Source organism: Rana temporaria, chromosome 12 (assembly GCF_905171775.1).
Source record: "Rana temporaria chromosome 12, aRanTem1.1, whole genome shotgun sequence".
NCBI classification, from domain to species: domain Eukaryota; kingdom Metazoa; phylum Chordata; class Amphibia; order Anura; family Ranidae; genus Rana; species Rana temporaria.
The window spans coordinates 98,935,636-98,948,153 of NC_053500.1; the positions used below are offsets into that span (position 1 = coordinate 98,935,636).

Below are 12,518 nucleotides of genomic sequence, written 5' to 3' on the forward strand. Positions count from 1 at the left end.
TGTCAGAGTCAACAACAGAAGATTGGCCTTTTTTCTGGCCCCTGCCATTCTTCCTGGATTCACTTCTAGTCCCCTAAAGAAGGGAGATGAAACCAAATCTCCCTTGAGATTTCGGAAGTACTTTATAACCTTGTGGAGAATTTCCTCCACTTCTCCCCAGACAATTACCTCCTTAACCTCCCTGGCGGTAATCCCAAGTGTGGCTCAGGGTTAATTTTCAGCACCAAAAGCGGGACCCTGAACTACACTCGGAATTACACTGCAAAAACCCTGTACAGTTACTTACCTTGTCCCTACGATCCCCCAATGTCCTTCCGTTGTGTCCTCTGGCTGTGTTCCCCGGCTGATGCATCTGGTTTCCTGGTCCCCTTCCCTGCGAGCTTGGCTACGCAGGGGGTGGAGATGGCAGGAAGTTCAAAACATAACATACACACAATACATTGTAATCTGTAGACTACATTACTGTTTCAAACCATTTCACATCAGTTTTGTCCCTAGTGCTTTGTCCAGTGCCCTGCCTGCACTTTTACTGTTCTTTCTGCCTGTAAACTTGAGCACGTCCATGGTATCCAAACAGTGTCCCTTTAGGTCAAAAGTGGTTTTAGACCAGCTAGAAAACCGTGATAGTGAATTAGAATCACTTGCAGAATTGAGCGATAGTGATTCGTGGGGAAGTTTGTCATCAGACACTGAAAGCGACTATTCTGCGACTGAGCTCAGTGATGTGCGAAATTGATGCTCCATTGACTGTGGTACAGATCAGGCAGCGCCCCCAAGATTACCATTTACTGGAGAATCTTGTATGAAACTAGACATTGAACACGATAACCCCTAGGCATACTTACAATTATTTCTAAACGATGAGGTGACAAAATAGTTACTGAGGCAAACCGGTACAAAGAGCAACAATTAGCTACTACGCATCGGAACTTTTCAAAAAAGTGGGAACCAGTGACTAAAGATGACATTTGGAAATTTCTGGGCCTAATAATACTTCAAGGAGTGCTGAGGAAATCCCTGTAGAAGTGGTATTAGACAACTAATAAAATTACTTGCCACTCCATTCTTTGGCACGGTCATGTCAGGGTACAGATTTTCCCTGCTCATTAAATATTTACACTTCGAAAACAAAGAATTTGATGAAACTACTCATCCTGCATTAAAACTGAAAACAATTTGGGAAGTATCTCAAGTGTGTCTAAAGAGTTTCCAATGGAGCTATGTGTCTGAAAAAGATATACGCATAGATGAAAGTCTAATGGTCTACAAGGGAAGGCTCAGCTGGGTACAATACATTGCATCAAAGAGAGCATGATTTGGCCTAAAATCCTACATGCTATGCGAATCGTCAACTGGCTACATTTGGAATTCAGTCATATATACTGGAAAAGGAACAGAATTCAATCCAAAATACAGCAACTATGGAATGGCAACATTTTCTGTTCTTTCACTCATTGAGCCATTGCTAAATCAGGGCTTTTGCTTAAAGTGGAGGTTCACCCGCAAAAAAAAAAATAAGATTAGATTCCTGCTCATTTTGTCTAGGGGAATCGGCTAGTTTTTTTAAAAACGAAGCAGTACTTACCGTTTTAGAGAGCGATCTTCTCCGCCGCTTCCGGGTATGGTCTTCGGGTCTGGGCGTTCCTTCTTGATTGACAGGCTTCCGACAGGCTTCCGACGGTCGCATCTATCGCGTCACGATTTTCCGAAAGTAGCCGAACGTCGGTGCGCAGGTGCCGTATAGAGCCACACCGACGTTCGGCTTCTTTCGGCTTTTCTTGACGCGATAGATGCGACCGTCGGAAGCCTGTCGGAAGACTGTCGATCAAGAAGGAACGCCTAGACCGGAAGACCATACCCGGAAGCGGCGGAGAAGATCGCTTTTTAAAGCGGTAAGTACTGTTTCGTTTTTAAAAAAACTAGCCGATTCCGCTAGACAAAATGAGCATGAATCTAATCTTAAAAATGTCTTTGCGGGTAAACTACCGCTTTAACCATCGACAACTTTTATACGTCTCCTGAACTTTATGAGCTTCTTCTGCAAAACAAAACAGATTCCTATGGAGCTGATAGGACTAACCGGCACAACATCTTCCCGCTTGGGTGTGAGATGGCCATACCGCAATCTGCCCCTCCTAAGGCCGCGTACACATGATCAGTCCATCCCATGAGAACGGTCCGAAGGACCGTTGTCATCGGTTAACCGATGAAGCTGACTGATGGTCTGATGTGCCTACACACCATAAGTTAAATAACCGATCGTGTCAGAACGTGGTGACGTAAAACACATCGACGTGCTGAAAAAAAAAAAGTTCAATGCTTCCAAGCATGCGTCGATTTGATTCTGAGCATGCGTGGATTTTTAACCGATGCTTTTGCATACTAACGATCAGTTTTGATCTATCAGTTAGGCGTCCATCGGTTTAATTTTAAAGCAAGTTCTCATTTTTTTTTACCAAAGTTTAACTCACAGATGGGCCCACACACGATCGGTTTGGACCGATGAAAACGGTCCTTCAGTCCGTTTTCATCGGTTTTGACCAATCGTGTGTACGCGGCCTAACAGGAGTTGTCAGTTCAGCTGAAACTTGCTCTCTACACGCTGTTGAGACCCCTCAGTGTTCCCAGTTGGGCTGTCTTCCCACTGGGTTTATTGTGAACTGTCTTTGCATTACTTTAATACAAGTTCTTTACAATTCAAGTTTTTCTTTTTGTTGACTGAGAAGTAGAGGATTAACGTATTGACTTATTTTCCATTTCTTTATTCAAAGCCACTACTGACAGATTTGTCTGTTGCTGCTTCCTCCAAGTAGGCTTTACATAATAGCTTGTCAGGCAATGACTTTCCACCACAAACAGCAACTATTAGATCTGGTAACCTGTGATGTTTTGTACATGGGGAGCAATGATAATCAAAATTAAGATGATGACCTGTCTGTCTGCGCCTACATGACGACTTGTTTTGGCCTTTAGAGGGCTCCCTGCGTCACTACTTGCCGAATCTCTTTACCTTACAGGCAATGGGAGGTTTGACTGGGCAGCGTTCTCCATTGAGACAGGGTAAAACAACAGACTGAAATAAAACACAGCATAATGATCCTAGAGCAAGCATAGAAAATTAACCCAAGAAAGGAAGAGCCCAGGTGAATGCCATTAAGAAGGAAAACATACCTGCAGACAATGACTACATAAGCATCCTGCATGCACGAGTAGAGAACACCACCATGTGTTGCACAAATAATGCCTAAAAAACATTTAAAACTGTTAATCAGTGATGATATCAGCGCCTGAGCATGCTCAGATTGCAGTCTTAGTCCCTGGCACCATTTGGAAAAGATCAAGCCACAAAAAACAGCCCACTGTGGCCGCATTACTTTCTTTCATCCATGCTCAGAGTGTACTTGCACTGCTGCAGCCATCTAGGAAAGGGCCAATGCCCACAACGCAAACAAGTGCATGAAACAAACACTGACAGACAGAGAAAATAAGGGAAAAGCAAGGGGAAAATGCTACCACTTACACCAAAGCTTGTTTAAAGCTTTGACAGGTCATGCCTCCCAGACCACCAGGATGGGGCTCCAACAATATAGCTCATTTAGAGGCTGTACAGGAAAGACTTCCACCCAGGAGAGGCTAAACCATACGTGTCTCACATTTAAGTTGCAGCAGTATTCATTACATACCACACTACAGTGAGGCAGCGTGGTTTATAAGACAGCGCAGTAATTCACCTTTGACATATAAACCATACCCCACCCACCAGAATGGGGCTCCAACCATATAGTTAATTTAGAGGCTGTACAGGAAGGACTTCCACCCAGGAGAGGTTACACCTGGCTAGGGCGACAAGCATTGTGGGATACCTCACAACTCCAGTCCATCGCTGCATGATGTGTTGCTTTTTTAGATCTTTTAGCTTGTTTCACTTTGTCAGACAGCTTCTGTTTAAGTGCTTTCTTGATTCAGCAGGTCTGACAGTAATCAGGCCCGGATGTGACAAGTGAAATTGAACTCAGCTTACCCAAAAATTTGGTTAATCACAGTTCAAAACTGCATTTTGTATTTACTCGAGTTATCTTTGTGTGATAATAAAATGAGTTTGATAATCTGAATCATTTAAATGTGAGGAATATGCAAAATAAAAAAAATCGGGAAGGGGCAAAAACTATTTCACAGCACTGTGCCCTCTAGCAATGCACTATGTTTTCCCTTTACCATGTTAAGTTGGTTAATTTTTCTCTTTCATTATGTGTTATGGCAGGAACCTTACAATTAAATTATCAACTGAGGAGCAAAAGTCCAAATATCTTTCAGCTAAGCAAGAGAAACCTGACAGATGGCAGACCACACAGGGTTAATGTCACAAGGGATTACCGTACACTTTACATTCAGGTAATACTATGTATTGGAAATGGATTGCTGAATATTTTTTTTTTTTTTTTTTAAGATATATTTTTATTGCCTTTCATAGAAAGATTATAAGAAAAAACAAGAAAAATAGGAAAAAACAAACAAATCATCTTTCATGTCTTGTTAACTTGGAAAAATCACAAGTGCAATGGGTACAACAGTTCAAGTAAGAAACAAAGTCTTGGTCAGAAATATTAAAATTCTAATATCCTAGAAAGGTTAGTGTAAGTGGACTGGAAATCCTTTTGTACCATATTTAATTAACCACTTGACGACCGCGCTATAGACAAAATACGTCTACAGCGCAGTCGAGTTATTCTAGGAGGACGTCTATGGACGTCCTCCCAGAATCTTGCTCCCTCGCGCCACCTGGGGCGTGCTCCCGGAATCATCCGTGACTGCTGGGTCTAGAAGACCCGGCGCATTACGGATTGCGGTAAATTGCCGCTGATAGCGGCCGTTTACCACGTGATCGCTCCGTTAAATGACGGAGCGATCACTTGTAAACAAACCAGCGTCATGTGATGACGCCGGTTCCTCCCTCCCTTCTCTGTACCAATCAGTACAGTGTGAGAGGAGAGGGAGAGGGAGCGGATGGCAGCTGCAGTTTTGTGGGCTGGATCTGTGACAATTGCATTCACAGATCTAGCCATCAATCCCTCCATGCTCAGCCATCCCTGTGCAATACCCTGCAATACCCCATGCAATACTCTGCAAATACCCTGTGCAATACTCTGCAAATACCCTGTGCAATACCCTGTGCAATACTCTGCAAATACCCTGTGCAATACTCTGCAAATACCCTGTGCAATACTCTGCAAATACCCTGTGCAATACTCTGCAATATCCTGCAATACTCCGCAATACGTCCCCGCCTCCCGCCACCCTCCAGTGCTTCTACCGACTCACCGCTACGATCAAAGCCAGGATCATTTTTTTATTTTTTTATTTCAGGCTTCCCAGCCTAGAGGTGAGATGTGGGGTCTTATTGACCCCATACCTCACTGTAAAGAGGACCGGTCATGCTACATTCCTATTACAAGGGATGTTTACATTCCTTATAATAGGAATAAAAGTGATCAACAAATGTATTTTTGGAGAAAAAAGTGTCAAACTAAAATAAATAAAGTAAAATGAACAATACATTTTTATTTTGTTTTTTAAAGCGCCCCTGTCCCTGTCCCCTCACATGCAGAAGCGAACGCATACGTAATTCCCGCCGACATATGAAAACGGTGTTCAAGCTACACATGTGAAGTATCGCTGCGAACGTTCGAGCGAGAGCAATAATTTTGGCCCTAGACTTCCTCCGTAACTCAAAACATGCAACCAGTAAAAATATTTAAAGCATCGCCTATGGGGATTTTTAAGTAGCGAAGTTTGGCGCCATTCCACGAGCGTGTGCAATTTTGAAGGGTGACATGTTGGGTATCTATTTACTCGACGTAACTTAATCTTTTATATTATGCAAAAACTTTGGGATAACTTTACTGTTTTTTTTTTTAAGCACAAAACTGTTTTTTTTAAACGCGTTCGAAAAATTGCTGCGCAAATACCGTGCAAGATAAAAAGTTGTAATGACCACCATTGTATTCTCTAGGGTCCTTGCTAAAAAAGCATATATAATGTTTTGGGGTTCTATGTAATTTTCTAGCAAATAAATGATGATTTTTACTAGACATGTGCACAGAACATTTTTTCGTCTTTTTTTGTTCTGTTTCGTATCGTTCCGTAGGTTCGTTTCCGTTCGTTTTTCGTAAGACGCCCGTTTTCCTGTTCGTTCCCGTTCTTTTTTCGTACGACGAGATTTTTTCGTATTCCGATCGTTTCGTATTTTCGTTACCGTTTTATTTTCGTACATGCGGGATGGTTCGTTATTCTGTTCAATTCATGTTCGTTACTTGTTAGACAATAATTTTCGTGAATTTTCATCAATGATTTGCATTCTGTGTTTTGGATTCCTTTTTCTGTTCGTGTTTTCGGTCGTGTGTTCGTGTGACATCTATGACAATTTGTTGTCGATGTCATGTGGGCATGCGACTGAAGATACGAACAGAAAAAGGATTTTCGTCATTTTGTACTTTCGTAAATATATCGCGGGATTCGCGGCACTTTCAACACGCGGCTCATCCATATTAACGATTGTTAAGCCCCATACTCTTGGTCAGACTTTTTTAACAACAAACATAAAAACGATCGTTTTCCGTTCGTTCTCAGAAAATTTGTTAGTTTTTAAACTCCATCAGAAAACCATTTTTGGGTTCAAAAGTCTGGCCAACTGATCTCCCTTCAGATGAAAATTCACAGAAAAGTTTATTTGGCTTTACTGTACTACTCAGCACAAAAGAGAAGCTGCTTTACTAACTACACTCACTGCCCATTCAAAAAAACGAAAATTACATCTGTGGCAAGGGATTTGCATTCTGTGTTTTGGGTCCTTTTTCTTTTGGTGTTTTCGGTCGTGTGTTCGTGTGACATCTGTGGCAAAAGATTTGCATTCTGTTGAATCCAAAATACGAACAGAAAAAAGGAATTCAAAATACAGGGATGTTGTGGATGTCATATGAGCATACGACTGAGGGTGCGAACAGAGAAGGGATTCAAACAAGATACAGAGTGCAAATCTTTTGTTGTGGATGTCGTGTGAGCATACGACTGAGGGTGCGAACAGAGAAGGGATTCAAACAGGATACAGAATGCAAATCTTTTGTTGTGGATGTCGTGTGAACATACGGCTGAGGATACGAGCAGAGAGGGGATTCAAACAGGATACAGAATGCAAATCTTTTGTTGTGGATGTCGTGTGAACATACGGCTGAGGATACGAGCAGAGAGGGGATTCAAACAGGATACAGAATGCAAATCTTTTGTTGTGGATGTCGTGTGAACATACGGCTGAGGATACGAGCAGAGAAGGGATTCAAACAGGATACAGAATGCAAATCTTTTGTTATAGATGTAATTTTCGTTCTTGTGCCGTTTTCGTTTTGTCGTATTTTCGTCAGATCGTTCGTTCGTATTTGCGGTTGTTCGTTATGCGGCTCATTCGTAATCCTGTCGTTTTCGTATTTTGGTGCTTTAATTTTTTCGTATGTACACATTATTCTGCGGGTACGAAAATGAACATTTTCGTACGAAAATAACATTCGTACGAACGGGAATGCACATATCTAATTTTTACATGTAGGAGAGAAATGTCAAAATTGTCTTGGGTGCTCCAGAACGTCTGATGGTGCTCCCTGCATGTTGCGCCTCTGTATGTGGCCATGCTGTGTAAAAGTCTCACACATGTGGTATCGCCATACTCGGGAGGAATAGTAGAATGTGTTTTGGTGTGCAATTTGCGGTATGCATATGCTGTGTGTGAGAAATAACCTGCTAATATGAAAATTTTTGCGAAAAAATAAAAAAAATATCTTGATTTTGCAAAGAATTGTGGGAAAAAAATGACAACTTCAAAAAACTCACCATGCCTCTTTCTAAATACATTGGAATGTCTTCTTTCCAAAAAGGGGTAATTTGGGGGGTATTTCTACTTTTCTGGCATGTAAGGGTCTCAAGAACGGAGATAGGCCGTCAGTACTTCAGGTGTGATCGATTCTCAGATATTGGCACCATAGTTTGTGGACTCTAACTTTCACAAAGACCAAATAATATGCACCAATTTGTACTTATTTTTACCAAAGATATGTAGCAGTATACATTTTGGCCAAAATGTGTGAAGAAAAAATACTAAGTTGCAAAATGTTATAACAGAAACAAGAAAAATTCATTATTTTTTACAGAATTTGCAGTCTTTTTTCTTTTATATCGCAAAAAATAAAAAACCCAACGGTGATTAAATACCACCAAAAGAAAGCTCTATTTGTGTGGAAAAAAAGGACAAAGATTTCATATTGGTACAGTGTTGTATGACTGAGTAATTGTCATTCAAAATGTGAAAGCACCGAAAGATGAAAATTGGTCTGGTTAGGAAGGGGGTTTAAGTGCCCAGTGGTCAAGAGGGTAAACTTTAGTTTCTTCTTAAGTTCAAAGATTAGATTTTACAGGGGGATACTATCATTAATCAGATTAAGCCAGACCGTTAAAGTAACTGTAAAGGTCCGTTTTTTTGCCATTTCCTTTTTTATTAAAAAAACAAACATGCTATACTTACCTGCTCTGTGGTCCCCCAAAACTGAGATCAAAGGGCTTGCTGTGGGGACACTTGTGCATTCTCACTCCTGAGCCCTGCTCTGTGTGTCCGGGCTCATGGCTCTGAGACAATGAGGAGCGAGAGAGTGATTGAGATTGGGCACAGGTATGCATTTAGGGTGATCTGCGAGAGAAGCTGCATGCAGAAGACCAAAAGCAATGGATGAAATCAGCAATATCACACCACAGCCCTGAAAGCATTTGGCAGTAGGGTGTAGGCCCATTTTATGTAACCAGGCAGGAGTGAGATGAACTATCCTGTCTGAGATGCAGGTCTAAGGAGGACCATCTATTTTGAGCAATGAGGAATCTGGGGTTAGAGCCTGCCAAAGTATTATTCAGAAATACATTTTGCTGTAACAGGTCTTTGCAGTATGGGGGGAAATCAGAAGTGGACTACTTAACAATCCAAATTTCACCTCTACGGCATGGCAGAGTTGATAGCAATACAATAGACGGGTGGGGTGGTATGTAGGTGAAATTATTTCTGTAATTGCAGAAAGGTCTTAAAACCCAGAGGGGTGCATAGATGACACAGGTGCCTAACTCCCTGGGATGACCATCTCTGTGGGTCAGAAATGGTATGTAATTCATGAAGTGATGGGTTGGACCACAAAGGATTAATAGGCGAGGATGTAAACATACATGTCAATATTTTATGAAAGAGGGAAAGGGTGGTGTTTAGTAGTACCTGTGACAGACTTAACCAGGACAGGGGCTTTTGGAGAGAACTGCAGGGTGGCCTCTTGCCGACTGACTATGGGAGGTGTGCGCCTGGGGGACACCTGGAGTGGTCTTGTTTCCAATTCAAGTCCACGTCTCCCCAAAACACACAGACTCTGGAAACTTGAGGGCCCAGATAGATATCTAGGGCTTCTATGGCCAAAACCAGCAATGACTTCTTTAGATTGGGATACTCAGAGCAGATGTTAATGTCATCTGATCAAAGCAAACTGATTCTGGGCTTTCCTGATATAATCTGTTTAAGGTGTTTAATGTGTTAAGTGTCTTTCTCCCATTGTGTGCCTCCTCCCAGGTGTGCATTCCCATTGCTAATCAAGTCACCAATTGTTTCTGTCTGTCTGCTCATCTTGAAGAGGTGAATAATATTATGTCCACTTTTACTTGTTATTGAACTATTGGGGGATGTTATGTGTTTATGTTGATTAGCTCAGGGGTTAATTAGATCATTGTCAGCTATTAGTTGCTAGATGTGGATTAGCATCATGTTAATGTTGGCTGTTCATAGCTATGAGTGAGAAACTTATATAGCGCAACAAATGCAAACTGAATCGCCTCTGGGCGCTTGGTATCCATTCCCTGGGCCCTCAGAAGAGATGGGTCTTGATCCTTCTCCTGAAGGTCAGGTGGTTTACCTCCAACCGGATGTTGGGTGGTAGAGCGTTCCATAGTCTGGGTCCTTGGACCGCAAATCTTCGTTCTCCTTTGGACTTGTATCTGGCTTTGGGTATCTGGAGAAGATTTTGGTTGGTGGATCGCAGAATGCGATTGGTGTTGTGAGCTTTTAGTTTTTCGCATAGATATTGGGGGGCATTTCCCAGAATACACTTATGCGTTAGACAGAGTGCCTTGAAAGTGATTCTGTCTTTTACTGGCAACCAATGCAGGGATCTCAGAGAAGGTGAGATTGATTCCCATGGTTTTTTCCCAGTCACAAGTCGAGTGGCCGTATTTTGAACGACTTGCAGACAAGAGATTTGGTACTTTGGGAGTCCAAGATAGAGGGCATTTGCATAGTCAAGTCTGGAGTTGATAATTGTTCCCACCACGACTGCTATGTCATTTTTGGGGATAAAGAGGGTGAATCTGCGTAGTAGGCGCAGCAGATGGTGAGATCCGCTGACTACTGACCCTATTTGTGCATCCATTGTCATGTTGGTGTCAAAGATGACTCCGAGACTTTTGACTTTGATGCTAGGGGTGATGATTTGACCCAGAATGGGCGGGGGCGTCCATGTCGTTGCGGGATGAATCTTTCGATTGGCCTGAAACAGGAGAAGTTCAGTTTTTGAGCCATTGAGTTTAAGATAACTCTTAGTCATCCAATTGTCTATCAAAGAAAGGTATTTCTCTAGTCCGAGATAATGATCCTTTTTGTTGCAGATACGAAAATATAGTTGTGTGTCGTCTGCATAAGAGTGGTAGAGTAACTTCTGGTTACTGATGATTTCAAAAAGAGGACTGAGATAGATATTGAACAGAACAGGCGACAGTGGGGATCCCTGGGGGACTCCGCATGACACTGTGCGTTTTTCAGAAGTGAAAGGACCAAGTTTCACTATTTGTGATCGGTTTTCCAAGGAGGAGGAGAACCAAGATAAATCACATTCTGCGACTTTGGCTACTTCAGCTAGCCGTGTCAGCAATAATTGGTGGTCTACAGCAGTGGTCGTCAACCCCCGGTCCGCGGCCCACTACCGGGCCGCAGCCCTTCTGCAGCCGGGCCGCGGGTGCTAGCAGGCGGCATGACACTTTTCTTCCTCCTGCAGTCGCTCTGTAATCCTCACAGAGCCGACAGCAGGAGGCGGAACAATTCTGGGTGGAAGGTGGAGCTGCCCGAGATTATCACACAGGCGATTGGCTGCTAGGACTGTCCTTCATCCTAGCAGCCAATCAGCCAACTCCACTATTCTCTGTTTACTGCTGCTAACTCTCTTCAAGCAAGCTGCACTTCCGCCCTCAACTTGCTCTCCTTGCCGGGTCACTTCGCCTTCTTCCCTGTTACTTTCACTGTGGTCAGCAGCTCATCTCAGCTCCTCCCCGTCTACACTTCTCTCTGCCTTATCTGCACCATCACACAGTAAGTCACCTATCCTCCTAGCTCCCCTGCTTAGTTCATTTTTTCCCCTTCTCCGTGGTCCTTTATCTGCTGTCCCTCCATAAATCTTCACCATGCTGCCGTCTCAGCTCAGCATTCCAGACAGGGATCTTACACCCTTTCCATCCCAGTTTGCTCTTAGCTCTCATAATTGTCCTGTACTCACCATGCAGCCTAGCACATTCTGTCACTAATGACTAAGACATTAGCACATACTTTTACCACCCCAACCTCCTCACCAATTCTCTCTTTTCTAATCTTTTAGCCCCCCCCCCCCTCACATTGAAGCAATTTGTCATGCAGTTTGACAAGTCACATCCTATTACCAGCAAGGCAGTGTTCAAATCAATGCAACGCCAACTTTGAGTCGCTGCATCAATTTGAAAAAGTAGTACATGCGATTTAGGGTGCGACTTCAATAGACATCTGAATGAAGCCACACAGATGTCTTCAAAGTTGCAACCCAAAGTCACACTGAGATGCGGCTCTAAAATTGTGCCATTTTCAGGTTAGGTCGCACAATTTCAAAGCCACAGTCAATGTGAACGGGGGCCAATAGTAGATTCACACTGGTGTGCTGTGGTCTGGCCACAGTGCGATTGTATATGCAGTTTACCCACAGTTTTAGGTGCACTCCCATTCAATTCTATTAGACTGTTTTCATGAAAGCAAATCTCAGACTTGCATGCTGCATCCTTGATGTGCAATCAGAAAACACACAGTCCACTAGAATTCAACAGGAGCACACCTAAAACTGCAAGTAAATCACACATACAAATCGCACCGTGGTCAAACCACAGCGCACCAGTGTGAAACCGCTATAAGGCTAGGTTCACGCGCAGTCAGGATAATGCACAAAATTGTGCCGCTTCATAGGAGTAAATGGAGGTTCTGATCAGGTCCGCCTGAAAAACTGACAGACAGACCTGATCGGAAAGCCTGTGTGAAAGGGGCTCAAGTTCGAACCGGAGGAGCGCACTTTGCCATCTTCGCCCTGGGCGCTGGATGACCTAGTCCCAGCACTGGTGAGGGGGTGAAGTAAAGCGCTAATATCTGAATGTGGGGGGGGGGAATC

At 43.0% G+C, this 12,518-nt stretch overlaps 1 protein-coding gene across 1 annotated transcript in view; it reads left to right on the top strand.

Moving 5' to 3' along the window:
• The window catches only part of CNTNAP1 (contactin associated protein 1), a 385,880-nt gene that overhangs the window by 269,949 nt on the left and 103,413 nt on the right, over positions 1-12,518 (top strand). Inside the window, exon 20 of the mRNA XM_040329819.1 lies at positions 4,262-4,392. Within this exon, the coding sequence (XP_040185753.1) occupies positions 4,262-4,392 (131 nt within the window). The remainder of the gene's footprint in view (positions 1-4,261; positions 4,393-12,518) is intronic.